The sequence below is a fragment of the Drosophila mauritiana genome, chromosome 3R (assembly GCF_004382145.1).
Source record: "Drosophila mauritiana strain mau12 chromosome 3R, ASM438214v1, whole genome shotgun sequence".
In the NCBI taxonomy this organism is placed as follows: domain Eukaryota; kingdom Metazoa; phylum Arthropoda; class Insecta; order Diptera; family Drosophilidae; genus Drosophila; species Drosophila mauritiana.
In genome coordinates, this window is record NC_046670.1 from 10,785,676 (window position 1) to 10,812,961 (window position 27,286).

At 43.4% G+C, this 27,286-nt stretch overlaps 6 protein-coding genes across 6 annotated transcripts; 3 read left to right on the forward strand and 3 right to left on the reverse strand.

Annotated features, from left to right (window-relative positions):
- The first annotated feature begins 2,955 nt into the window (after positions 1 to 2,955).
- Positions 2,956 to 4,053, forward strand: LOC117144206 (single-stranded DNA-binding protein, mitochondrial). The gene is made up of 4 exons (XM_033309255.1): positions 2,956 to 3,051; positions 3,119 to 3,206; positions 3,263 to 3,371; positions 3,710 to 4,053. The coding sequence occupies exons 1-4, from the start codon at positions 3,031 to 3,033 to the stop codon at positions 3,930 to 3,932; spliced, it is 441 nt and encodes a 146-aa protein (XP_033165146.1). The 5' UTR covers positions 2,956 to 3,030; the 3' UTR covers positions 3,933 to 4,053.
- On the reverse strand, positions 3,997 to 4,903 carry LOC117144205. Its single transcript, XM_033309254.1, has 3 exons — positions 4,653 to 4,903; positions 4,296 to 4,598; positions 3,997 to 4,238 (listed from the first exon to the last, which is right to left on the reverse strand). Exons 1-3 carry the CDS (start codon positions 4,809 to 4,811, stop codon positions 4,032 to 4,034), a joined length of 669 nt encoding a protein of 222 aa, XP_033165145.1. The 5' UTR covers positions 4,812 to 4,903; the 3' UTR covers positions 3,997 to 4,031.
- A 277-nt stretch (positions 4,904 to 5,180) lies between these two features.
- LOC117142738 (organic cation transporter protein) lies at positions 5,181 to 10,245 on the forward strand. The gene is made up of 4 exons (XM_033306909.1): positions 5,181 to 5,295; positions 5,406 to 5,469; positions 8,351 to 8,985; positions 9,043 to 10,245. The coding sequence occupies exons 2-4, from the start codon at positions 5,427 to 5,429 to the stop codon at positions 10,030 to 10,032; spliced, it is 1,668 nt and encodes a 555-aa protein (XP_033162800.1). The 5' UTR covers positions 5,181 to 5,295; positions 5,406 to 5,426; the 3' UTR covers positions 10,033 to 10,245.
- A 488-nt stretch (positions 10,246 to 10,733) lies between these two features.
- LOC117142740 (protein sarah) lies at positions 10,734 to 20,826 on the reverse strand. Its single transcript, XM_033306911.1, has 2 exons — positions 20,515 to 20,826; positions 10,734 to 12,239 (listed from the first exon to the last, which is right to left on the reverse strand). Exon 2 carries the CDS (start codon positions 12,231 to 12,233, stop codon positions 11,355 to 11,357), a length of 879 nt encoding a protein of 292 aa, XP_033162802.1. The 5' UTR covers positions 12,234 to 12,239; positions 20,515 to 20,826; the 3' UTR covers positions 10,734 to 11,354.
- Positions 20,827 to 20,921: 95 nt separating this feature from the next.
- LOC117142741 (histone deacetylase complex subunit SAP18) lies at positions 20,922 to 21,663 on the forward strand. The gene is made up of 2 exons (XM_033306912.1): positions 20,922 to 21,105; positions 21,180 to 21,663. The coding sequence occupies exons 1-2, from the start codon at positions 21,040 to 21,042 to the stop codon at positions 21,564 to 21,566; spliced, it is 453 nt and encodes a 150-aa protein (XP_033162803.1). The 5' UTR covers positions 20,922 to 21,039; the 3' UTR covers positions 21,567 to 21,663.
- On the reverse strand, positions 21,580 to 26,704 carry LOC117142739 (translation initiation factor IF-2). Its single transcript, XM_033306910.1, has 3 exons — positions 26,548 to 26,704; positions 21,997 to 22,865; positions 21,580 to 21,929 (listed from the first exon to the last, which is right to left on the reverse strand). The coding sequence occupies exons 1-3, from the start codon at positions 26,566 to 26,568 to the stop codon at positions 21,704 to 21,706; spliced, it is 1,116 nt and encodes a 371-aa protein (XP_033162801.1). The 5' UTR covers positions 26,569 to 26,704; the 3' UTR covers positions 21,580 to 21,703.
- Between the last annotated feature and the right edge of the window lie 582 nt (positions 26,705 to 27,286).

Below are 27,286 nucleotides of genomic sequence, written 5' to 3' on the forward strand. Positions count from 1 at the left end.
GACTCGGTTTCGAAATAAACTTTAATGCGAGCCATTCGTTCGGTTTTGGGGTCTCAGTTTCTGCTGCTCTGTTAAATTTTCTGGTTAAATTTTGTGCGCAGTCAGCTCGCGATGCAGTTCGAGGCGGTGACTCGATTGGGGCTGTTCGCGGGGTTAAAATTGCCCAACTTGCTGGAATTGGATGGTTCCGAGTTCTGGGGGTTAAATGCTGAGGGTTTCGAGCGATTACTTTAAAGCGATTACAGTTGTTAAAGTCTTTATAATAACAGTGTAATCCTAGAGTCTATAGATGCCTAGAAATCATGTTATGTGTAAAGGTTTTAGGGTTATTAGAGATTAGGATACAATATTGTACCTATTTAAAAACAGGTAATAGATAATATATGATATATGTTAAGCCAAAGACTTTACTACACGCATCACTGCGATCCCCTTGACTCTAAATTTTTAGGAGCACCTTGTCGTTCTTGGTCTTCTAGAAGACTTTAATCCTTTGGCCACCGGGCTCGACTCCTTTTGCGCAGTCTCGCACTGAACAGCAAACAGTGCTGTTGCCAGTGACCGCGGCAGCATTGCAAGTTTGCCGGAATGCTGCTGCCGTTTATAGTTTTACTATAAGGCGCACATATGAATTTTGCCATCGCTCGCTTTTTGGCACGCAAACGCACACAGCACGGCAGAGCCAAAGAGCCGGCCAGGCCAACCCAGTCAGCCATCTAGCGAACGTCCTCGACAAGCCCAGTCAGCCAGGCCAACGCCAACGGCAACAGCAACAGCAACATCATCAGCAACAACAACAGCAGCAGCAGCAACCACTTCAGTACCTCCAACCCGCCAACCTCCATGGCCATGCTACTATACAATCTGAAAATATAGAAAAAGCAGCGACATTTGGGACGTTCGCTCGTTCGTTCGTTGGTTCGCTGGTTCGTTTGCCTGGTACGTTCCGTCGTTCGTTTTTGTTGGTATCGCGGTGCGGAGCGTTCAGAGCCGGAGCCCCAAACGCCAGATACAGATACGAGCGCACATACTCGTGTATAGATACAGATACAGTGCCAGGCCGGGCAGCAACAACACAAACCTCCTATATGAGTGCGCCCCGTACATACATACATACATATATGTTCGAATGTATATTTATATAGAGTCGCAGCAACACGCGCACTGGATTCAACGACGGGCACAATGCTCTGTTTTCAGTTTGGCTACGACTGCAGATATAGATACGGACGGAGGGCTAGAATACAAAAATATGGGGTTGGATCTTGTTGGGGGAAATGTTTTTTGGGAACAATCAAGAAGGAAATCTGGTTTTTGAAAAAGCGCGCCATTGAAATATGTTGACTCTGGAATAGGCTTGGTTTTCAAAAATACTATATGCCTCTGGAATAGGCTTGGTTTTCAAAAATATCCCAATGTTTTCTAGGCAAACAAACACATTAGAATCCAATTTTTTTGAGGTAGCAGAGTCACAGAAAAAATATTTGAAAACATAAATTTTAAAGCAATAACTGCCCAATTTTCAAAAATTTTACTTTTATCCGATAGGAATAATATGTAATATGGAACAATACAAACATATATGTTTTCCCGCGCTCTACTGTGCTCATTTAAAAACTTCCTAGAATTCAGTAAATTCTGCAGTAACATATCGCGATATGATTAATAAGTGGGAACCCACCGCCATATCTGCGCAGCGTTATATCAGCTCCGCAGAATTGCTCGAGTGACGCAGATGGAGGGCAGTTAAGAGACTCTGGACGGCAGTATGATTTTCTTGGGGCAGCGACATCGACGCGGACTGTGTGTCGTCATCCTCATCGCCTGAGCTGAATTTGAATGCAAAGTCGAGAGTTGCAGAGAGCTCTTGCTGCAATTGCTGCTGCTGCTGCTGCTGCTTGTGATGTTGTCGTTGCTTTTGATGCTGCAGCAACAGCAGCAGCCTCGGCTCGAGAGCAATGGGAATATAAAAATGGTGATTCTGTTCTTCCGATCCGTTTCGGGGACGCCTCTCGGGTGTCCAGGTTTTTATTAGCACCCGACTAACGGACACTTGTCCGCTCGCTCTTCTTCCTCAGCAACTGCAGCTCAAACAAAGCCGCCAGCCGGTAACTAATTTTCAAAAAAGCCAAGATGATGACTACTCGTGGTTGGTGCGAGCTTAAGCTGTCTTGCTTGCATCCTGTTGTAAGGTTGAGGTTGTAAAGTTGGAATCATTGTGCATTATATTTGCGTTATTGAGTGAATGTTTATATGCACGCTGTATACTATTTTTTTGATAGTATATTTTTGAATAAAACTATTTTAAGGGGTTGGGAAACCTAAATAATATTTCCTATTTTATGAAAACAATTTGCATTCACAAAAATTGAATATTAAGTTGGTTTTTAAACATCATAATTGTACCGAAAACACTACATATCTATATCATTTAACTTACATTTTTATATATCATTTCTTTCTTTCTTTCTTAACGCTTATCCTATTTTAAATAAACCTATTTTAAATGAAATAACTACTTAGTTTATTAAGTATTCATTCAAAAAGGTCACAGTGGCGCCCTCAGCATTTGTTTGTTGAGATGCTGAACTAATGGAAATTGGCCACAATCACTTGCTCACAGTGTGCGCTCCACCTTTTGGTTGAAACGATCACTATACAACGTAGTCAGTTTCATCGCCACCTTTTGGCTGTTATTTTGAACTATGCACAGCTGACCGCTGACGTCCTCTTTTGGCATACAATTGAACTAGATAGTTTCTTTTGTATTCCACAAGGGCAGTATGTGGCGAATACGCTCCGATGGGCGAATTTAATCTCCAAATGCTAATTAATTTACCAAAATTATTAAATATTAAATAAAATAAGCATATACGACCGTTTCTTTTATTTGCTCACGAGTCGCATTTCACATCAATATGCAGATTAAGAAATATCGATATGCGATATTTTGTAAAAAAAATCTCGCGCTACAATCGTGCATTTTCGCACATATCATCGATATATCGATATATTAATAATACAATCAAGATGCAACACACAAGGCGCATGGTAAGTAATATTATTAAAAAGCCGGTAAATTGCAAAATACAATGAACAAACATGTTCTATTTTTTAGCTGAATCCCCTGTTGAGCGGCCTGCGAAATTTGCCGGCACGCGGGGCAACAACAACAACGGCAGCGGCTCCCGCCAAAGTTGAAAAAAGTGAGTAGTTATTAGGCTTAGTTATGAAATTGCACTAATTGTTGAATAAATAACAGCTGTCAATACGGTGACCATATTGGGGCGAGTTGGCGCCGATCCGCAGCTGCGTGGATCCCAGGAGCATCCGGTGGTCACCTTTTCGGTTGCTACACACACTAACTACAAGTAAGTGCATTAGTGTACGTTTTGCCGCCCAGCATGCGTCTGCAACTGAACTTGAATCTCAGAGGAGGTAAAAACAATCATGCCACTAATCAAGCTACATAAATGTTGGCAATTATGTTAGTTCTTAGCTTTAACCTCCAAGAAAATATCACGCTGAGCTGCTAATTCGGATTTATGTAATGAGTTATTGGAATATTTGTTGTATGTAATTACCTAACGATAACGGCAATACTGTACATTGCCTTGTTCAATTAACTTGAGTGAACAATTTCTTCATATGAAAATAGCTACCATTTCAGTTAAAAAGCATTCATGAAATCTTGACTATTTCCCCGCAGATATGAGAACGGCGACTGGGCCCAGCGCACCGACTGGCATCGTGTAGTGGTGTTCAAGCCCAATCTGCGCGACACCGTGCTGGAATACCTGAAGAAGGGACAGCGCACCATGGTGCAGGGAAAGATCACCTATGGAGAGATCACCGACCAGCAGGGCAACCAGAAGACGAGCACCAGTATCATAGCCGACGATGTGTTGTTTTTCCGTGATGCCAACAACTAAAATTTAAGCCCAGAACACCAAACCTAATCTTAAGCGAAAAGTTGAACTTGCAGCATTGTAAGCATTTATAATATTCGTTGGATATATTGTGTTATCAGATTACATGCGTAGTCGTACTTCAGTTGTGTCTTTTCGTTTTAACTCCTTGATCTTTTTGCAGGGGCACATTGCTTGGAATTGACTTTCATATTCTTTATTAAGCAGCTCAAACTCCTTTTGAACTTGAGTGACCTGGTTCTGCAATTTTTCGATCTGCTTTTCCATAGACTCCAGTGTATTATTGTGGCAATCGATAAGCTTGGTAACCTGTTGATACACTCACATTGGAAACTCTAAATACAACTTTTAGTCATCATATCATACCAAATTTACGGAAGGCACTTTTGCGGATATTTGCTCATTATACGTCGCGAACTCCTCTTTGATCTGATTGCACTGGTCGGCTGTTTTTTTCGTAGACATGAGCATACTCAGCAAATCCTGATAAGTGGTGCTTGCCAAAGGATACGTTTGGCCGGCCAGGATCTCAGGACTCGGATAGCTGTGCTCCAATTTCGTAACTGCTTTCTCCGCCTCTATAAGGTTAATCTCGTTTTCATGCAGCTCCATTTCTACCCTAAGCATGATGTGATTTACTGATTTCAGGGTTTCAACCACGGGAAGTGCCTGTTGTAGAATGACAAAATTATTTTCTGTTTGCCTTTGGCCATTGAGTCTCACGTTTTGGGCATTGTCTAGGCAAATATGTTCCTGTTCCTTAAGAAATTTCAACTTGGTGTTGAAATCTGACTCCATTTCAAGGCTGTCCTGCATTAAAATATCCGCCAGCATATCCAAGTACAGGAATGTCGATGAATCGGATAAGCTTGGCTCACACATAATTTTAAAATTAACTTCAAATGAATTTTATGTATTTTGGATCTGTGTTTTTGTGACATGTTTTGTTTGTCACTGAGTGTTAGGCAAACCCAAGCTTGCTAAGGATTGAGTTTTCTGATCGAATTCGAAGTGTAACCTCTAAGGAATCCTTGCCAAGAGGCATCATTTATTTTCATACATCAAGGATCCTCATGGTTCCATGATGATTAAAGATTTTGAAGCTCTTACCCTCGCGCAGAGTAAGCTCTTTAGCTCCCCACTTTGGAGACCTCCACAAGCTCTCTTCGCTCGCGAGCTTGGAGCGACCTTATCGCCATTTACCACTCGGTTTTCTCGCTGAGCGGCACAGTTCGCAGTTAGTTTTTGCCAGTTCAAATGCTGCCGGCGGTCGGAAGAGTTGATAGCTGATCGAGCGCTCCGTTTGCGATTTTGTTTCACTCGAGCACGTTGTTTATCCCGGATTCGTTTTCCATCTTCGCGACCCGTAACTATCAACAGTGCTCCACTGGTGTTCCATTCATGCATGCTCCACTTCTGCAGAAGATGACGATTTGTTAAGAAGCAACAGCGAACAGTTACTTTCATTTATTTTAGACTATCAATAAAACATCAAACATGGCTGTGGATTATGTGCTGGAGGACCTGATGGGGAAACTTGGTGAGTGGAATGGGCTTTTGGGAGCGAAGACTTTTGAAAGGTCAGCTGTTACGTTGCCAGGCGTCTCCATCCCGTGCTGATAAGAGCCTGGCGTTGTGCTTATCATTTTGAGAGGTCTTATCAGCGGTGCAAGCTACTCTATGGATAATATTTTGTTCCGCGCCGGCCAATGAGGTTTACCGCCCAACCTTCTGTTCTGCTTTTAAAATCTATAATTAATTTTTCCGTATTATGCTTTTAATCTCCGCCTAATCTATCCGGCTGGCTGTCCGTCACGTCAAGTGCTCAAAAGAAGCCGCCCATAATACTTTTTTAATTGCAACTATTTTCATTTTCATTTTGCACTATTCTTAATTTAATAAATCTTCGAGGCCGCCAAGTGACAGACACTTATGACAGCTTGATAGAGACTCCGACCTGTTGCTCCCCTTTTGACTATATACCATATGTAAGTATGTATATATAGTCGACACATGTTCGTGTGGGCCAAGTTCTGAGCTGGAGGCTGTCTGACACTTGTTGAGCCTTCTTGGCTTTAGCACAGTGACGCTAAAACGAGTGCGGCGGCTAACAAGCAAACAAAAATAAGACGGGCGGAAAGGGGGCGGTATCTGTCACAAGACTGTGAAGTAGGCTCGTCGTAAAGATCTTGGGATCTACGGATATCTGGGTATTTGCTTATAATTTATTATATACTCTAATTGTGCGGTTCAAACATTGCAGCTAGCTTGTGGGAGCTACAAAATTAAGCCTTTTTAAATGCAGTATGCAAAGTAGTTAAGATTAATTGAGGGAATACAGTGGAAGATCGATGGATGAACAGTTTTATTTGTCACGGCTGCAAATTAGAAATGTATGAGTCAAATAAAATATGAGTTGGAATATAAAATTATAAAATTTGTGTCAACGATTGTGCTAAAATTGTCGTTAATTAAAATAGAACAGTTTTTCCTGGGCAACAGTGCGAAACTGGTTTTGTATTTAGCACTCTCGAAACCGCAGCCTATAAGAAAGTGACAGGAGAGAGGGAGTAATAATCGCATTAGCGACTGTTTTATTCGTAATATATTCGCATACATTTGTATCTGTGAAATGCAAAAAACCTTAAACTGGTTTGCCCAAACTCAACCGTATGGCAATCCCCCCCAGACATCAAAATTCACATATCGCTCTTTTATTTCTGTTTACTTTGTTGAAGGCCTATTGGCGAGCAGCAACTCTAATTACTTCGAATTTGGAGGCGTGTTGCATTGCTGAGTTCGTTGTTTTTTTTTTGACGTAAGAAGGTTACCATGAAACCAGCAACTTAAAATGACTTGAGAGCACTTCCACACGTGCTATGTGGACAGCTCAGAACAAGAACTAAATCGACCTTCAGTTGTCAGTAATCGCGGGAAGTGAAAATGTTGAAGTACGGATGAACAAAAAGCGAAGGAAGCCTTAAAGTAGAGGTCTTAAACCATGATCTACCGCAATCAATCCAATCATGATATTTAACAGTTGATAGTAGATTAATAGTAGATTAATATACATATGACTGCATTATTTTTTAATATTCCGTGTTCTTATCAATCTCACTTATCGCCCAAAAGTTTGCCCAGGGTAAACAACGGTCCAAACCTGCGCCATTTTCATTTTAATGTGCAAACTGTTGGTTTTGTACATCATAATAGCTGACGACAATTAAGAGCACAACAAACATTGACAGGGCCAAAAACAAATGTCGTATTCAAGGGCCACTTGGCAACAATTATACGGCTGGTTATATTGGACGGATGCAATAAATCTGAAGCAACAATATCACTGATATATGATCTAGCATTTGGTGGCCTCTGATAATCCACTATGAGTTCCCCACATTAGTGTTTACTATTCCGAGTTTAGTTATCACGATTTTGGCCAATCGATTTCCTAGATTGTGCTCAATTATACGCTGATTATGTCTATTGGGGGCGTAATTGAATTTCATTAGGCGCAGCGTCAAATTTTATAATTGAGATTAATTAAGTCAACCCGATGACATAATTTTACACTTCGCGCAATCGTTTTAATTATGAAAAATGAAAATTCTCAGACGTTTAACTCATGATTTGTCGATTGTAACGTTCACCGGGGTGAACGTAACTTTTCATTTGATGGCAAGAGTTTCGTTTAAACGATCAATAAACGTAACCCACAAATCAATTGAAACGGCTGATTGAACATTGGACCGCGATCAAGTGTCAAATTCTCGTATCTAGGCTACATACTGTCCATGTCGTTAGAAATTTACACAGCCCCTGGCCTCCATCAACGCGATCGCCCTGGACTGACTGACCACCAGCCAAGTCATAATCGATTCAGTGCATTCTTCCAAGGCATCCGAGTCTCATTTCATGGCATTCGAAAGCACACAGACTAAACCAAAACCAAACCAAACTGTGGGCAAATATATGACGGGCTAGGCGAATGCGCTTCAATTGAAATCGAATTGAATAAATTTCACTTGATTTAATTGCAAAGCCTTTGGAGTGACGACAATTCCAGCGATACCCATTAAAAGTTCCCATCTACATAAAAGTCGCATGTTTCTCTCGGTTGTGTTTTTATCGCATCTACGTGTTATTCAAATTCAAATACTGAAATAATTATTCCAGTGAGAAACATATATATTTTAAAATGTAATCGACCTATGGCGAATAAAAACAGTGTTGAATAATGTTAGCTAGAACAGTTTAACTTACTTTCTTTTTATTAAATTTAATCGTAAACTGGGTGAATTATGGTTGCTACAGATAATCACTATCTGTTATGTTGCTGGAAGCTCACTTTCGTTGTGCGCTCTTAACCTTTCCCAAGACCTTAATGATTGTGGTATATCTTTCTATCTTTCTACTTCCAGGGGAGTTTGGAAAGTACCAGTTCCTGCAGTTCTTCCTGCAGGTGCTCTCCGGCCTGACCGCTGGCATGCACATGCTATCGCTGGTCACGGTGGCCGCCGTGCCCGAGCATCGCTGCTTCATCGAGGGCGTGGACAACAGCAGCTTGTCGGTGACACCATGGAACTCGAGCGCTATACTGGCCGCCATTCCGCTGAAGCCCAATGGCGAGCTGGAGTCCTGCCTCATGTTTGATCCGAGTAGTCCTGGCACCAATGCCACCATCAATTGCGAACGTTACGTATACGACACGACGTACTACAAGACCTCGCGCACCATTGACTGGAACTTCGTGTGCGATCGCCGTTGGATGGGGGCCATTGTGCAGACCGTGTTCATGCTGGGCGTGTTCACGGGCGCAGTCACCCTTGGCGGACTCGCCGACAAAGTGGGTCGCAAAACCGTGTTCTGCTGGTCGGCCCTGTTCCAACTGATCATCGGTGTGGGTGTGGCCTTCATTCCCGAGTACTTCTCATTCATGGTGGCTCGCTACCTGTTGGGCATTGTGGGATCGGCGGGTGCCTACATCTGTGGATTCGTGCTGACCATGGAACTGGTGGGACCTACCAAGCGTACTGTGTGCGGCATTACCTTCCAGGTGAGGAAGACTTAAATAGATCTATCATTTTTCAAATTAACTATCCAATACTTTTAGGCTGTTTTTGCTGGTGGCATCATGTTGGTGGCCGGATGGGGAGCACTTATCCCTGACCGTCAGTGGCTGCAGGTGATCTACGGACTGCATGGCTGTCTGTTCCTGGGCCATTGGTGGTGGCTCGATGAATCTCCGCGCTGGCTGTGGATGCAGGGACGTGCCGCCGAGGCGGTGGATATTGTGGCCAAGGGCCTGAGGATCAACGGATCGGGCATCCCGGTGGACAAGGAGTACTATGTGCAAAAGGCGAAGCAGCAGGCGGCGGCCGAAGAAAAATCCAGCGCCGGATTGAGCGACCTCTTCCGCACACCCAACTTGAGGATGAAGACTTTGAACGTGTGCCTCTGCTGGTTCGCCAATTCCCTGGTTTATTACGGACTATCGCTCAGTGCCGGCAAGCTGTATGGAAATCCCTACCTGATCCTGTTCATCATGGGCCTCGTGGAGTTCCCCAGCTACATAACCATTGTGTTCGTCCTGGATCGCCTGGGTCGTCGATCGATCACCTCCACCCTGATGTTGGGTGGCGGTCTGTGCTGCATTGTGGCCGCCTACATTGCCCAGGGCAGCACCACCTCCACGGCGGTGGTAATGGCAGGAAAGCTCCTCATCGCCGGCTCCTTTGCCGTAATCTACAATTACTCAGCCGAACTGTTTCCCACCGTGGTGCGGAACTCGGCCATGGGATTGGGATCGATGTGTGCTCGTTTGTCGGGAGCTCTTACGCCGCTCATTACATTGCTGGACTCATTTGATCCGAAGATTCCGGCCGTGCTGTTCGGCGTGGTGGCCCTGATCTCGGGCTTCTGGGTTATGTTCCTGCCGGAGACAATGAACCAGCCCATGCCCGAGTCCATTGAGGATGGAGAGAACTTCGGAAAGGGAGATACTTGGTTCAGTCAGTGTGCTGGTCGCAAGAAGCGCCAGAACAGCGTATATCCCGACGATCCGGAGCAGATGGTGCCGCTCAAGAACATCGAGAGCAAGTAGAACCTAGCCAAAGACGATTGTTTTCCAAGTCCACAATCCAGTTCAAATTCCTTGTTACCCTGTGTTTTCTTGTTAAGAATTCTACTCTTCTGCCTAGTAGTAAGGTTTACTAGTTTCTATCCATTCCAAGTGAATAAAATGATGTGCAGAATGGGGTGAATCCCAATATGTGGATTCACTCGTTTCTGAGTGTCCCTTTGTTGTTTGTACGGATTTTTTCTTTTGTATCTTCGGCGGTCAAATTTATTTTTAAAGAAAGTTAAATGATTGATTTCTATTAAATAGCATTGCCTACTTTTAGGCTCTATCAATTTAGGTGCAGATTTAAAATCTACAGTATCTTATAGCTTGAAGTTATTTTAATTGCAATTTTCTCTACGGTGAAACCAGTACACCAAAAAAATGATTTCCCAACTTTTCCCAATTAAAGTTTATTCTCCGACCGACACAGCCAATTCGGTTTCGTCTGGCCTTGCAAAGTTTCAGTAATTTCCACTCAATTGCACTATCGAATTGCCAATTGTCGACAGGGATTTCCAATGTCAAATCCATAACCCATCGCTTCCCTTTGCCCCAGATGATGTTTTCCTGCTGCAGCACCCGCCAATTAAAGTTGGTTTAAAGAGAGAGTTTTGGTTTTTCGGTTTTTGTTTCTTGTTTGGTAATTCTTCATTTTGTTTTGTTTCGTACATTTGAGAACATTCATTTCGAATTTGAATATATTTTCAATTTAAATTTTAACTACACGTAGGCATATAGATTTATAAACGTATGTATGTGTATGCCGATATCTGATGCGATATCGTTACACCATTTCGCTGGCTTAGAATTACATTAACATTTACATAGATATAGTAGCTTTATATCTGGGATTTCGGATCGCGGTTCTCGGTAGCGCCTCTGTCAGCGATTTCCCGTCAAAGGTACACAGAGATATATGTAGATATTGTTAGCAGGTATTCGCGATGGCTTAACATCAATAATCTTACACATAGACACACTCAAATCGCGAGATAAACACATCTAGATGCGGTTGCTAGCCAATGAACTTGTATCAGAAGCCAACTGGGGTAAATGCTACGCTTGAAGGAAGGGTGGGAAAGTATGTCGGGTATGGGAGTTCGAGTGCCTAGTAATACAAACATACGAACGTAGCTAAATATATGTATGTGTAAATTAATCACAATTGAATCGGAAAATATTTACAAAAAATACTCAATCGAAGCCCCAACCATCCGTAGAGCATGAGTCCCAACCCGTTGTCCCGTTCGTTTGGTTTTACAACTCAGGTTTTCAGCTTTAGTTTCGTCTTCACCTAATGATTATGCACGTTCCGGGCACTTGGTCTGGACAATTGGCGCCTTCACCTGCAGTCCCGGCCCGGTCTCCGCCAGCATGGCCGTGTGCACAATAATGGCCGGTTGGTCCTCGCTCTGAGGATGCAGCTCGTGCGACTCGCCGGGTGTGAGACTGGCCAACGCGGCCAGAAGATCATGGTTGACCAGTGGCTCGCCTTCCTCGCGTGGCTCCCAGCCGGCTGGCGGCGAGGCGGGCGGCGAGATGAGGAACTGTTTGACCGGTGCCGGTGGCTGCAGGTTCTTGTTGCTGACCGGTGTCACCGGCTGGGCAAAGTAGCAGGTGATAACCGTCTTCTTGTTAAACTCGTACTGGTGCAGCTTGATTCGCGCATTTGCCGCCGCAATGGCATTGTCATAGTTAACCCGCAGGCGACGGAAGCTGCGCAGCCACTGGAACGTGGCCGATTCGCTGAATGTGCGGAATAACTCCTCCATGGCGTGCTTCAGCTCTGGATTGGCAAACACCTCGGAGTGGATGTTGGTCACGATGATCGAGGTGGGTAGGTCGTCGAACGAGTCTGCATCCACCTCCGGCTCTGTGTCGCTATCCACGTCTCCCTCCTTTGGGAGCGACGGATGCTGATTGGGTAGACCGTCGGCGGCGTTGATGAAGATGTCCTGGTCCGGCGACAGCTTGTCTATGCTGCCGCCTCCACTGCTGTTCTGCGTCGACTTCAGTTTGTTCTTGCTTCTGCCGTTGGCGCTGTTGTTGTTGTTATGATTGCCACGTGGAGATGTCGGAGTGGCTGCATTGGCCGCGTCAGCTTCGCCAGTGGCGTCAGGAGTGGCCGGATCAGGTGCATCGGCGGACGCATTGTTGTTGGACTTGGCCGCGTCGGACATGGCTGGCTGAAAAGGAAAATAAAGTGATTTTTAATAATGTCGAATATCAGTCAAGAAATATACTTCTGTTAACACATACATTTATTATTTACAAAGCATAAACCCTTTTTATGTTGTTAAGCAACTAATTATTTGGGGTCAACTAAATGAATTCCTCATAAAACTCGTTTAATACAATAAGCTTGTTTTTAATGGCAAATGTATGTGGGAAGTTGCCGCTGTTCAGGGGAGTTATTTTTGTGATAGCCATTACTGCTATATTTATGTTATACGACCTTTAATTATAGCCCAACGAGCACGGACTTTACAGTAATTGGATTCAACAAGTCAGTGACATTCTCCATAAATAGAACTGTCAGCTAGTTAACCTTCACCTCCAAAACATTTTTAAAAAATTGGTAAACAGCACTCGCAAATTAATTCCGCACAAGCGCCGAGGGGGTTGGATAAACACCTCCACACAACGACAGGCTAGTATTTTTGTTTGCGTAATATATTTGTAACAAATTTCGAGCGCCACGCTATGGCAAAAGAATTGCTACCGCTTTCCACGGAACTGGCAGCCCTTCAAAGCAAACCAATTACGGTACCAAAAACTACAGACGTGTCTAAGTTTGGGAAGGAGCGGGGGGTACCACAAGGAAGTGGGTCTCCGGCAGGCGAGGACCTTAAGTATCGACACGTGAAGCTAATCAATAGGTCTACCAAAAGGGGTTGGAGTTCCACGGGGGATCTCCGCTGGTGACGCACTGTTGATTCACAACTGCTCTTGATTTTATTGTTATGCCTGCTCTTGCCACAAACTTATGGCGAAGGGAAAGCGGCAGACGGGTGATTAATAGTAGCGAAATTTTTATGAATGAATGAATTAGTGAGGAACTGGCGTCAGAATAAAAACGGTGACGTGTGTCTGCTTCTGCTTCTGCTTCGCACCTGTGACCGCCATGAAACCCATTCCCTGCGAATCCAAGGGAGCCCCCCTTGGTGGGTTTCATTATAATAACTGCCAGTCGTAGTTCTGGATGGGTGCTCATTTGTATGCTATAAAAATAGCATTCTTCTTAGTGTTTTATTGTGGCCCATGAATCAGCAATATGCAGTGAGTTAATTATACGCTGTTTACCCGGACAGGGAGTTATTTCGAACAAATGCAAATGGGTTTTTGTGCTGGCTTGGGCTAACAAAATTGGCTTAGTTTTTGGGTGCGAAATGTGCAAAGTTTTTATGAGTTTCCATGCAAGGATTCGGCCCAGCAGCTGAAATTTGTTTGCTTTGTATTTCTTAATTAATAATCTTGGCATAAATTAAATTTCCAAGAACTTTTAATGAATTTTAATTGGGGTTGGGATTTTATTCTACTCATAACTCAATTGATTTTATGCGGGTATCTATATTATAAGTTTATTTTTATTTCTTAGAATTTACGTTGTAAAAAATGCCTGTTAATAACAATGCGATTATACATATTTGTAAAGAAAGGAGAATAGGGTCAAAGAAAGATAACTAAAAAGGGTTAAGGGTTATCCTTGGCTATCAAATAATGTAACAAATTTCAATTACTTCTTTATCTATCTATGAAATATGTTTGCTCTGGAACCGTTCTTCTTGTTAGGTGAATTGCTTTTTAAAGCGATTAAATTGTAATACCATCTTTGTGCCAAGCTCATACTTATGATCTCCTGAAAATAAATAATCACTTGAAGGAATGACAAGGCCAAGGACTGGGGTTTTAAAGCTTGCCAGACGCGACGCAAGAACCTCTTTGGCTACTGAATTCCCATACCTGATGCTTTGTTAGTGCTTTCACTTTCCTTTTATGGCCATTTTCTTTTTTGTTGACTTTCACCTCAACGCAGGCGAGCAGAGCAACAACAGCAAGCGGCGTAGCTACCAATAAAAACAAAGGCCAAAAAAGAATCCAACGACGAGTTGATCTATTTCCGTATGATTGATTTCCTTGAAAGGACACACCCACGCAATTGCGACTTTTGCTTCCAGCGGCAGTGGGAGATGCGACTGTTGTTCATGACGTGTGTACTTTGTTTGCCGTGCAGCTTGATCCCTATCTCAGAGGCAGCATGGGAATGAGGACGCCCGTAAGTGCAAGTCAGCATAAACGAGCTGCTGGCATGCAAATCGCACGGGCCGCGTGTGACGTCACCGTTCCTGCACGCAATCCATAAAAAAAAGCGAAGAAAGCGGGCCGATAGCGCACTTTAAACTAGACAAAAGTAGCTCTCAGCCCCGCCCACTTTCGGAAAGGGGAGGCGGTGCCGTGGTTTCGACATGATGATGAATTGCCTGCCGGTCGTTAGCCAACGACCTTCACTCATTCATAATTGCTGTCATCATTATATCAAGTGGTTGCTGCCCCCCACCAACCTGCGACTCCTGCTCTGTAACCAACCATCCATATCCATGTAATCATTTGCCAATCCATCCATCCTTCTGCTCATCCCGCCATGTCAGGCTTTGCAGATTTTTAGCCATAAGTAGCCCGCATGTAAGCCACCTCAAAGACACGCAAAAGCTCTCTAAATCATTTGAGACGGCTTCAGTGGGGCACTCCAAAAAAATCAGCAACAAAGGGATATAAACAAATTTGTGTAACATTTTAAGCTGAACACTAATAAAATGACAGCGTCGCCTTTTATTGCTTTAATAATATTGATCAGAAGCTTAGGACATCCTTGAAACTCTTTTAAATGTTTAAGTTGCTATTTAATTGAAGCTCACGTCCCCCACTTAAAATTGATCGGATGTGTGCGAGGAAATACGAGTGTGAGTGAATTGTGGCCTTATTTACATTATCGTCCCGATTTCGTGACAAAAGGCAAATCCCACGAGTGCGTTTTCCACTCTCCATTACAGCTGCTGCTTTTGCATTTGCTGCTGCTGCTGCCGCTGCTGCAGTTGCAATTTCAGTTTACCCTATTTGAATGCAAATGCAAATAACGCTGGGGGAAGATTAATTTGATTTTCTGCTGAAATTTTAAACTTTCTCCTGGCAGATACCACGCGTCTGAGCCAGATATTTGCGATTGATGTAAACCGCTTGGAATTTAATTAAATTGTTCCTGGCCTTTTATAGAGAGCTTAAAGCGGCGCTCTGTTATTACAGCTCCTTGCGGTTGCCGGTGGAGGTTTTGCTGCTCATATTTGTGCCTGCAAGTGTCGGCTTCGTTTGCCACATGTCACATGTTGCTGCAACCGGAATCCTTTCAAGGCAACGGCAAAAGCAAAAGGTCAGGCGGTCAGGTACTGGTCGTTGGGCGGGCGAAGCCAGCATTACATCAGTAGTTCTGTGGCAGGGCAACACGCGAATCGTGTACGAAACTTAAGATATTTTGCTGAAAGCTTCGTCAACTAAATTAATTGAATCCTAATTAGTTTGGAACTTCCCTTTGTTCACTGTTCAATCTGGCCTGGATTGCTTCTGCTGCTGCTGCTGGCTTAGTAATTTCCCACACACGATGCTGATTGTTGGAAATTTAAATACTCGTATCTGTGGGCTGCACCTGAAAGTATGCTATTCTTCCCACACACACGGAGATTCTCTGTAATTTAGCTCCACCAAACCAAACCAGCTTTGCTTTCACGGCTGCTGTGGCTGGATAATTACTACCAAAGGTGAAACGTTCACCGAAAACTCACCCAGCATCATGGGCGGCTTTGCGTGGGAGTGGCACAACCTTGCTGAGTGGGTGGGTGTGGGCGGAACGGAACGAATACAGCTGATTGGCAGGACATCGATTGGCCGCATGAGCCATGTGTGTAAAACGCAAAATGCTTAAAAGCTTAGCTTTGGACTGCAGATCAGCGGGATTTGTGTTTGCTATGTATACACACTGCGGGATAATATTAATTCTAACACTAGAAAAATCACAATTTAACAGTAAAATATATCAGGTTAATTGCCACCATAACTATGCAGACCAATCAATATACATATTTACAGGAAATCGAATTACCAGGAAATTTCAATTACAGTAAACTGACAATTTTCAATGCAGATTATAATTAACCCGAATTATGCAATATTTTAGGAATCTACTTATTTTTTTGATTTTAGTACGTAACGAATATTCTTACTAATTCTACGTGGAACTGTGTGGGTTTGCTTTGTGGAAACATTAAACGTAATCCCTTTATCCATTGGCCAGTTGTTCACCACCCGTCAACTGGTCACAAGAGGGCGTCCATGATAACAACTATATAGCTCTGTTAATGCCGAGACCTTTGTTGGCTGCGCACAGCATCCGAGGGGAAATCACAGAATTTGCTGAATTTACCTTTGGCATTGCATGACAATATCAGGTTTTCGTAATTACCCGACACTTCCAGGCATGAACTGTTAATTAAATCATTTACACACCGATGAATCGCACCGCAATTGGTTTGTAAACACATTTGTACCAAGTGAATGTATGAAAAATGGTTTCTATTTTTTGGGGTTAGAAAATTCCTGGCATTTCGATTGACCTTCGACGAAATTGTAAATTCTAATGTGGGCCCCACACACACACATAACAGCTCATCCACCCCCGCCCACTACTTTTACAAATTGGATTGTTATCACTCAAAGTCCTTGGGCGATTCCGAGGAGTTCTCACTCGCCTCAGACTCAAACTGATTCGACCAGCCCCTTTGTTGTCGCCTGTCACTCGCAACTGTGCGGCTCCAAGTGCAAATGTATCTGTGTATCTGTGGCTTTCTGTGTGCGCCCGTCTTGTCAGCGCTTTGACATGAAAATAGTTTGGGCCAACTTGGCTATGCAAAAGCGATTTCTATTAGGAGCCGCCATCGCCGACATGTGCTGCCGAAATTCGGTGATTTGGGTAGGATGAAGAGATTACCAAAAGTTTACAGTGGTTCTTGCTTCCAAGCATATGAATCAATATCGCACGCGAAGGAATTAAAATGCTGTTCAGCAAGTATACCAATAAATCGCTTTTAAGCAAGTGTTATCAGCAGTTCAAGGTTGAGTTCAACCGGTTGAAACCCGCTGGTTATCGTAAATCATGGCCACGGTAGTCCCCTCGATTCGCTTCTTATCGCGACGACAGTCCCCACTGACGCACCAAATGGACGTATTTGGACTCCATAGATAACATTTGGCTATTGTTACTATGGTTAATTGAGACATTTACAGCTCAAGTATACCTCAAGTCCACCAGAACATACGTATGCGCGCATATACAGTCGAATGGAATCGACGTCGCTGCCAATCAGGCCGATGTGTTAAGTGAGTTAGGGGCACTTTTGCTTTTGGGACGTGACGTCAGTGCAAACTGCAGCTAGATCCAGTCAAGCCAATTGACGAAAGAGCCGACGGCAGCGGTCTGTACGTACTCAATTCATCAATTGGCAAAACCCTGGCAAAAAGGCAACAAATCGACGAAGCAGCAGGCAGGCAAAGAAGCTTGAAAACAAAACAAAAGCGAACGCAAACAGAAATAGCATAAAATGGACAACAGACGCGACAACACAGGCCCCAATCGTAGGGGCAAAAATTATGAGTTGCTTTTATTTTAAAATCGTTTCATTTATTTTGCGTCAGCAGCGCCTCTCAATGAGGAAACGCTGCGTATACATAATTTTCTGGCCACATATACACGCACTCCCATATCTTTCTCCCATCGATTCAGTGGTCGTTCGCAATCAAAGGCACAGACGAGTGATCTTTCCTTGGCCTTTTGCAGTCTCTTAAAATCGGTTTTTTTCAGAATGCTTTCGGTAAATTTTTATTAAACAACCCGTTCAGTAAATTTCACCAAAGGAAATGTTATCAGCGGGTATTCTCAAAATACCTCAATCTTTAACAACATATTTTTGGATTCAATCACATCAAGCCGTAATCAGATAACTGATAACATTTTAGAGGAAATAGTTTGTACTGGCACATTAACAAGTTAATGGTTTTGTTATTTGCCTTATCTTAAAATACTGTGATTTTTAAATTGCTTTTCGAAATTAGTTGTTTACAATTGAATTTATCAGAATGTTTTTTTCCCCCGGGCAGAATTAATCACGAAGTTGGGTAGTCCAGATTAACATAAGAAAAAAAAACATGTTTAAAATATAATATTAAGTCGCCATTATGCATGAGTAACAACTAACTACAAATAATAGGAGATAATCTTGAATACTGCTAGAAAGTATAATACAATGTAAGGCAATTATATGTGCAATTAAATCAATTCTATTGTTAGCATGATTGTATACAATAGTGCTCAAGACCCTAACGTTAATAACCAGCCACATTTCTTGGCTATTACCAATAGGTGCAATCTGCTGCTGGTTCTATCCAATATCTAATTCTAGATCTTCTTTGAATACGACCTTTTTGGCCATGAAACGATGATTTGCCACTTCATTCACAAGCATTAATTTGTTATGATTCTCTTAAGCGTGCACTTTATCTGAAACTCTGAACAGCTGGCTGCGAAATGGAATCCTCGGATTGGAAATGGCAAGTAAATCTGTCCTCGCTACAAACAAGTGGGCACCACTGGGCATTCAGGGAATAGGGATATGGGTGGGAATGGGGATATATTGTGGCATTGGCGAAAGGTCGCTATGCAAAGCCAAGGTCGAGACTTACACCCAGGTCATTGTGTTGAGTGGCTGGCAGTAGAAACGCCCACGCACACGCCCCTGTCAACTGGCCGGGTAAAAAATAGAATCAAATACATATGTATATAGAACAGGAGTTGAAGCAAAGCTCGCATTTTATTTGCATTTGTGAATTTATTGCTTTCGGTTACGTCTGCTTCGCCTTGCCACTTTTCCAAACTTGTTGTGCTGCTGCTGCTTGGGGAATTTTCGGAAATTCGAAGTGATTGGGTTTGGAGCAGTAGCCAAGGGCTTCTACTGTTGCTCAAAGCAATTAATATTTGAGAAAAAATAACGAAAACGAAGTCAGGCGGCAGCAACAAAGCGACCGCAACAGTGGCAACAAATCGACCCCCCCCTCCCCACCACCACACGTCTTCAGTTTTCAACCAAGGACTTGGCACGTTTAAAATTCAGCCAGCAGCCGCAACAACAACCGCGGACAGTGGGCGGAATATGATTTCGAAAAACATATTACTTTATTGTTCACATCTTTACCCACCTTCCTATTGAGTGCATACAATTCCACTGAAGCCAGTAAGCCTTCACTTAAAGTACCTTTTCCTCAACTTCGTTGAGTCTTTCTTCAACTAAAGACTTATTGTTACTTAAAAACTTACGTTGTTTTATCAAATTTGAATGATTTAGTTAAATATCATCTTTATAAATTTTTAATTTATTAAAGTGACTAAAGAAACAACTCTAATGCGTCTTACTTCATATTGGTCATCCCGACCACAGTGCACTGGTTGCCAAAGTATGCGATAACAATAACATCGTCCACTATGTGGTCGTTGCTGGGGTTACGGGCAGTCAGTCACGGTCACGGCTACAACCCCTCCGCTCCGGCCAATACGAGTCCACAGAACAATGGACAAGGACGAAGGGGGTAGGGGGGAATTCAATAACAACAGCAGGAACAACAAACATTCTGCTCCCACGCAAGAGCAGGAACTGTGGCAAAAACAGCTGCTGCAGGATCAACGAGGTGGGAGTGGATTCGAGGACTTTAAAACACGAGCCAGCTAAAAATATTCAGACACGCCGAAGCTAAAATACCCTTTCAGCAGGGGGTTTATTCAAGTGGGCGATTTTACACAAACGGGGTTTATTCCATTTCTAAAAATTTCAAATGTCTTGATGCACTTATTTCTTGGTATTTGACTATAAAAAAAAACAAATTTGCAGCTTTTGAGAAACTGATTCCTTGTTGACACAATTGAAGCCACCATATGACCACACCTTCCACGCTACTGCAATAACTTAAACATTTAGAACAACAAAACAGGAGGGCATTTTTATCGGCAAATGATGGCGCATGCATAAACATGAGAAGATCGAAATTGGGTGGCTGGGGATGGGATAACCTTGTACTTCTTGTGATAAAAACAGTTCGGTATTTAGCAGCGGCTTATTACTGAATGTTTATAAACAAATCGAGCGAGAGAGCGATGCATGAATGGCACTTGAGGGGGCTGGAGGGTGGTTGCAAAGGGGGTGACTTTTCGCAGACGCTGCGGCACCAACACAAGCAAAGCAACGGCAACAATTTGCACGTAAAACTCAGCTGCTGCTGCCGCTGCTGTTGCCGTTACATAAGAAACTCTTGCAAAAAGTACAAATCTCAATTCGGTATGCAAATGGATCGCTGCCACAATGTACTCACCGTTTTTAGAAACTATTCAGTGGCCAAATTGCGATTCTGCTTTTATGCGCCAATAACAATAACGGCTCTTCTCCCTCGTTGTTGTTGCTCTCCTCCTTGTTGTTGTGGTTGCAGCTACTGCTTAGCGAAGCAGTTGTTATTGTTGTTGCGGCAACGGTAATTTGCAAGTGCACCGCTATTGTTGAATGTTTTTTAGCCGATTGTCATGCCAGTGGAAGCTTCCAGTCTGCGTCATTCGCGGAGACGCGTAGTTTCACGTTCGACGACACAACCGCTCACAGCGAATATTGTTTTCGGACTAGAGCTGAGAAACGGTGAATTTTGGTGCTTCTGGAAACATCGATTGGCCTGAAACCCGATAGGTATGCGACAAGCGGTCACATTCGGCGATGTGCGATAGGTTTGCTGCATTCGATTATATACTTATCGAAAAGAGCAAAGAGAAGCCGAAATATTCGGCAGTAAAAGTGAATTTTGTATTAAAATTAAGGAAATAAGTAAGGATACATCGCAGAACAAGGAGACATGGCCAACGTGGAGTCTATGATTGTGGAGGAAAAGACGCAGGTCAAGCAGATTGACCGCGAGAAGGTTTGTTTGGTGGCACCGGCCATGTTTACTTCGCGCTTGCTCTAGATATGTTAATAAGTTTATGTATTTTTCAGACCTGTCCTATGCTGCTGCGCGTCTTCTGCTCTACGGGACGACACCACTCTGTGTCGGAGTATATGTTCGGCAATGTGCCCAACAACGAGCTCCAGATATACACCTGGCAGGACGCCACCCTCCACGAACTGACCTCCCTGGTGCGCGACGTCAATCCGGATACCCGGAAGAAGGGCACCTACTTTGACTTTGCCGTCGTGTACCCCAACTTCCGGAGCAATCACTTCCAGATGCGCGAAATCGGAGTGACCTGCACGGGCCAAAAAGGAATCGATGATAATAAGACACTTGCTCAGGCCAAATTCAGCATTGGAGACTTTCTGGACATCTCGATTACTCCGCCCAACCGACTGCCGCCTACTGTCCGGCGCCAGCGTCCCTACTGATTCTGCACTTTCATCTATTCTAATCATTTTAATCTTTCACTTGACACTCAATGGAGTATGGACATAATTATAAGTGGAATACAAGTAAGACGAACTACGAGCTGCTTGACTTAAGGGACTATATGTTGTGGGGAGTATCAGTTCCTGTAAAAGCCGTTCGGGCGCTTCGACTTCTTCTTGCCCAACTGCGTCATGTCGATCTCCAGGCCATTGGGCAGCACGGCGCGATTCTCTTCGTAGTTGACGAAGCCGTTCTCTTGTAACTCTTCCTCGTTGTTGCGGTTGTTAGGATCGCACTTGATACCAGTCTCGTAGTGGTACTCACGTTTGTTGCCATCTGGATCAACGTAGCCATAGGTTCCCCTGGTAAACGAGAAGTTTGGGTAAGCATAATGGCATACAGAGATTGGATTCAATATGTGTTACTCACTTGGTGATGCAATCGGTGCCGATCAGCTCTTCCTTGAAGGATCCGTCGTCGTTCTCATAGCCCCATGTTATGCTTCCATCCTCGTTTTCCTCACGCCACTTGCGAATGGTCTGGGAAACGGGCTGACGGCGACGCTGCTGCTGCTGGTCAACGTGATCATCCTGTAGCTGATTTTGATCAATGATAGGACGCGGCTGCACGGGCTTAGGGCGTGGCCTGGCCACAGGCTGTGGTGCTGGTGGTTCAGGTCGTAGGGCAGCGGAAGACGCTGGTCTCGTTCGAATCACAGCCACCCGCTGGGGCTGTTGTTGCGGTGGTGGTGGCGCTGCTGCAGTGGGAGTAGGTCGCTCCAAGCCGAATCTCTGCGAGTTTTCAAACCGACCGATGCCAAAGTCATTGAAGGCGGCGGGACGGTTTAAGGGTGTTGGAATAGATGGGCGTTCGGCGGGGAACCGAGAAGAAGGAGGAGGCAGGATGGCCGCCGGCTGTGAGTCATCGGACTGAAGGAACTGCTGCACTGGCGAGGGTTGTTCAACTGGTTGTTGGCCGGCCAGGAAGGCGGCAGCTGCCTGCTGGAACTGCGATTGCTGGGCCTGGGCCAGCTGCTGTTCCCGCAGAAGATTAGGCAGATATGGCTCCGGCTGCTCATCCTCCGCTGACTCTGTTACAGGACGAGGCTCCTCAATGGCGATGCGCTGCGTCACCGCTGGAAGTATGGTATTCTGCTGGCGTAATGAAGCTCCTGGACGGCGTACTCTCAACACAGGCTGTCGGTGGGGCACTGGGCCTGGTGATGCTACCGCTCCGGGAATGCTTAGACGCGGGGGATAGTTTTGGGCCTCTGTCAAAGCGATCGCGCTGCAAACGAGCTGGATTCGGAGGGGAAAAATGTATGTGATTAGTGCATTCCAAATGGGTATCAACTGTGCCAGTTGCCGGAACAAGGCGTTCCAACCGCTTTGGCCACCGCGTGCCACACGTGGCCAATTTGCCACTAACTGTTGATTCGCTTTTGGCAGTGCCCCTCTTAAGAAATTAGTTTTACATGCTCATATTTGGCATGCTGCTTGCCCAACGACTTCTTAGAATTTTCATCACTCTCCGATTTGGGGGTGGAAAACAGTAAGAATTTGGTACATCTAGTTGAAACCTAATTGGTCAATGAGTTCACAAGAAGACCAAAAACAAATATGGAATTCGAAATAAATGTTGTATATGTATTACAAGAATATAGAAGAGGTACACACATTATATATTTGGCTGTAGCCTAATTTTTATTGACCTACTCATATATATATTCCAAACATTTCTCAAACTTTTTCTTTAGCCACTACTAATTAAATCGAATACGGGGTTCGTAAAAAGCTCCACACTTGCAGCAGCCAGACTTTTGTGGCACTTCTTGGCTAACTGCACAACTCGCACCTTCGTAAACTGGTTTCAAATTTATCAACCGCTTATGAACAACTGCGGCAGCAATTTGTAGTTGTAACGGTGTGGCGGTGGCAACAACCACAGCAGCAGCAGCAACAACAACAACTGTGGCAGTACTGTGTAATGGCTGTAAATGTGGAACATAAAACAAATCGCGATTTCTGCCCCGCCTCGCTGCCGATCGATCATAAAAGCCGAATCCAAAGCCAAAACAAGCTGAGCCCAAGCCAAAAGCGAGACCAAAAGCAGAAAGAAAAAAAACGAAAACATTTCAGACTTTGGCGTCTGAGTTGCGTAATTTGCATGGCCGGAGTTATGCGGCATGTAGCATGTGGCAAGCACATTGGCCAAAAGTTTCCGGTTCGCGAAAGAAGTCAAAGTCTAGGACAAATGACCGACCGCCTAGTCGTATACTTAATGCTAGCACGATTTTCAGTGCGACAACTTTTAATTAGTACTCGCCGTAGTTGCATAATTCTGAAACCGGGTGGAGGGGCATTTTTAGCCGGCTTATGGCTTTTCGCCCTCGGTTTCGGTTTCCATCTGGTCACAGATCAGATAACAATTTGGCCCACATTGGCATGGTAGCTTATATAAAGGAATTAATGATTGGGGAAGTGAATAAAACTCGATACGGAATTACGGTTGCCATTTGGGTTCTTGGCAGGATTGGAAACCAGAGTAGGGTTATTTATTGAAATCGTGGTTTTGGTGGAATTATTATTTTAGCAAAATTTGAGTTGAATTATTTCTTTTGTTATATTTGGAGTTCAGCTAGGTGGACAATAACTTTTTAAATAATAAAATCAAATTCAAACTATTATTCCACTAAGTTCCTTATTAAGTAACTATTTCCTAGTAACTATAAACCCAGTTTGTATCTTAACTGTCGCACATAATTCAATTGTTCAAACATAAATAACTATTACGGCTTATAATAATCAATCGAATCAATGAAGCCTTCGGCTCATGCAGATTTTGTTATGCATGCAGTCGACACATTTTTTACTATTATTAACCATTACTTTCCTGTATCTGAGCTATGGCTTTGTTTTTGTATTGTTTGTGTGTGTGGGGAACCATTCAGCCATTCAAGCCAAACATTCCAGTGGCCAGAGGCTTGGCTGGCTGGCTGACCAACTACCTGGTCAAGTGAACTACTTGGCTTAAAAATTAATAAAAGCCAGGCCAGATAAAGCAAAAAAAAAAAGTGTATATGTGTATAAAACTGCGCAAGGCCTGGTAGACACTTGCAGCTATTTATTTGGGTGCATTGCTCGGCAGGGGAACTTGATTTGATTTAATTGCTTTTATGACTCCGCCTTGCGTCTGCGTCTCAGTTCAAGGAAACCGAAAATTTCGTAGCCATGTGTAACTGTTCGCAATGGAAGGTGTTCCCAAATTGAAGCCCAGCCAGGTGAAGTCAAGCCAAGCCAAGCCCAGGTGGAGCTGAATGCAAACGTGGGTGTTCCTCTCATCATCATCATCATAAGCATCAGTGAAAGACAACAAAAGATGTTTATGATGCGGACCCCACTCCCGTGGGTTCATCATTAGTAACAATAACTTGGCTAAGGACTTCTGGCCCGGCCTTGACTGTCCAATGGCCATTGACCGAACGAACGAATGAGCAGCGGAATGAAATCGAAAATATGTCCTATTCCGACCGGGCATTTTTTTTTAGCTCGCTGGACTCGTTGCGCTGGAATAGTTGTCAGTGCACTTTCGAGCCGGCTTCGGTCTCAAATATGTAACACTTTATGCATGTATAAAAGCCTTATTTATGCAGGCATACATATATTCCCATATACCCGTCCATTACGTAATCCCAGCACAGTACGCCCAAATGCGTCGCAGTGTGGGCAAGTATCTGTATCTGAAGCTGTAGCTGTATCTGAATCTGAATCTGCAGCAGCGACAGCCACTGAAAAATGAATGGAGCGTGCGTGCCGAGAATTTGCATCGCCTTGGGTGCGTTTTGTGGATCCCAATCGCCCATAACTAGTTATTAGCTGCGGCACCGCCAACGACCTTGATACACATAATCGGGGCTAGCACAAAAATGGTATCGTGACGAACTGCTCCCAAACAATACTTCTGTAAATTATGTCTTTCTTGTCATTAACAATTCATTTTCTGGTCCAAATTTTGGCAAGCTCATTAGGCCATGTCCGTAGTTTGGCCAAGTCAATCAATCAATCAAGCAAAAGCATGAAAATCTAATTGGAATCGCTGATTTATGGTGTTTTACAGATTTGTTTTGAAAATTTAATAATATAGTCTATAAAGAAGTTTCATTTAAAATGGATATTTATATACAAAGTAATAATTTTTTATGTCTGGTATTTTCGGAACACAATTTTTAATAATTGGTCATTTTAAATTACTTGACGTTTGTAAAGCAAATTAATCTTTTAATTTGTGAATAGCAAGTTAAATTAAGAAATGGTTTCCATCGCCAGCTTATTTTGATTGATTTTGTTTATTGTATTGCAAGTAATATAATTTATCTATCACATAATTGACAATTCATCAACTTTGCGCGGTAGCAAAGATCTTTGATAATTTTTGGCAGCATAACAAATTGAACTTAAGTCAATTGTGTGCCCATTTTGAGAGCCCAATATTCAGGTTAATAATGGAGGCCGGGGGAATTTTGCAAAGTTAAGGCGGAGCTGGGCTTTAAGCCAACAAATGCTCGTTAAAATTTCTGACCCGAGGGCTTGGTTTGGTAATTCCTCAAACGGAATTCTTTGGCCAACAGTGAAAAACCAATATCTGGGTGATTGTATCGCCTATTTATGATGCGAGTTCCTTTGTTCAGATCGATCTTAAGTTTTATGATGCCAAACGAAATTAAATGTCAATTGGCCAGCATTAATTGCTAATTGCATTGCATTGAGCCACAGGTACAGGTAAACACAACTCGCGCACTTTCTATTAAATGCAAATACTCGTAAATATCCAGCAATGTCTCAATCTATGATCGAGTATGAGCCTTAAGCTGGCAACCAAACGACCTTGGCAGCTGCATATTTATGATTCACTAACATGCTGAGGCTTTGACATGACCGAGAACACTAACACTTTTGATCCTTCCTCTGACTTCCAACTTACCGCAATTAGTTGAATCTTCATGGTCGATCTGGACTGGTAATCTCCTTTTAACTTTCCTGTCCCTTTGTAACACTTCCGCAACGCGAAAAGAATAATTTTATCCACAGGTAAACCTAGGTAGTACTTCTTGGCCAACCGTTGATCGCAGAAATGCTGGGCACGCCAGGTGCGCAGGCGGCTTTATAGCTCCAGCCCCAACGCCAAACGGAGCTTTGGCCAGCAGCGGAAAATTTATGTGCGGCGTGTGTTTGGCATGGATATGCAATTAATGACCGGGCCAAAAGTGGAGCGCATCTCTCGATGAAGTAACGAAAGTGACAGGGCAGCCTGGTTTTTTTCTTTTTTTGCACTCTTTTGTGGACATGAGAATGGTTGGTCTCGAACAGCTCCGGGAACGTGATATAGTTTTAAATTACTTTTACCGCCTTTAACGGTTTTGTATTTATTATTCAGTGGGCTGGCAACGCTCGACACCAAGCTTTAAGTTAAGACCAACCAAACTAAAGTCTTACCAACGGAGCGTATGCGCAATGGTTGATGCATCGGCTATGTGTTAAAGTTAGACAGGCTTCAAACCCACCGTATTATAGCATCTTTTTATAGGAACGGTTTATTTAGACCTTTTACGATTTAATTGTTTTAAACCCATTTTATTGTTTTTATATTCCGAACATTCCGAACACCCAGTACTACAAAATACTAATTATTTAAGCATTTAATAAAAATACTTTGTTTTTAA

Excerpts from the sequence above, each read along its gene's own strand:
- LOC117142739 (XM_033306910.1), bottom strand. The coding sequence starts at position 26,568 with ATGAAGATTCAACTAATTGCG. Across the intron at positions 22,866-26,547 it reads TGAAGATTCAACTAATTGCG|CTCGTTTGCAGCGCGATCGC; the intron begins GTAAGTTGGAAG and ends CTCCGAATCCAG. Across the intron at positions 21,930-21,996 it reads GGCACCGATTGCATCACCAA|GGGAACCTATGGCTACGTTG; the intron begins GTGAGTAACACA and ends CTCGTTTACCAG.
- LOC117142741 (XM_033306912.1), top strand. The coding sequence starts at position 21,040 with ATGGCCAACGTGGAGTCTATGATTGTGGAGGAAAAGACGCAGGTCAAG. Across the intron at positions 21,106-21,179 it reads AGCAGATTGACCGCGAGAAG|ACCTGTCCTATGCTGCTGCG; the intron begins GTTTGTTTGGTG and ends TGTATTTTTCAG.
- LOC117144206 (XM_033309255.1), top strand. The coding sequence starts at position 3,031 with ATGCAACACACAAGGCGCATG. Across the intron at positions 3,207-3,262 it reads TCCCGCCAAAGTTGAAAAAA|CTGTCAATACGGTGACCATA; the intron begins GTGAGTAGTTAT and ends AATAAATAACAG. Across the intron at positions 3,372-3,709 it reads GCTACACACACTAACTACAA|ATATGAGAACGGCGACTGGG; the intron begins GTAAGTGCATTA and ends ATTTCCCCGCAG.
- LOC117142740 (XM_033306911.1), bottom strand. The coding sequence starts at position 12,233 with ATGTCCGACGCGGCCAAGTCCAACAACAATGCGTCCGCCGATGCACCT.
- LOC117144205 (XM_033309254.1), bottom strand. The coding sequence starts at position 4,811 with ATGTGTGAGCCAAGCTTATCCGATTCATCGACATTCCTGTACTTGGAT. Across the intron at positions 4,599-4,652 it reads GCCTAGACAATGCCCAAAAC|GCACTTCCCGTGGTTGAAAC; the intron begins GTGAGACTCAAT and ends ATTCTACAACAG. Across the intron at positions 4,239-4,295 it reads AAGTGCCTTCCGTAAATTTG|GTTACCAAGCTTATCGATTG; the intron begins GTATGATATGAT and ends GTGTATCAACAG.
- LOC117142738 (XM_033306909.1), top strand. The coding sequence starts at position 5,427 with ATGGCTGTGGATTATGTGCTGGAGGACCTGATGGGGAAACTTG. Across the intron at positions 5,470-8,350 it reads GGACCTGATGGGGAAACTTG|GGGAGTTTGGAAAGTACCAG; the intron begins GTGAGTGGAATG and ends TTCTACTTCCAG. Across the intron at positions 8,986-9,042 it reads TGTGCGGCATTACCTTCCAG|GCTGTTTTTGCTGGTGGCAT; the intron begins GTGAGGAAGACT and ends CAATACTTTTAG.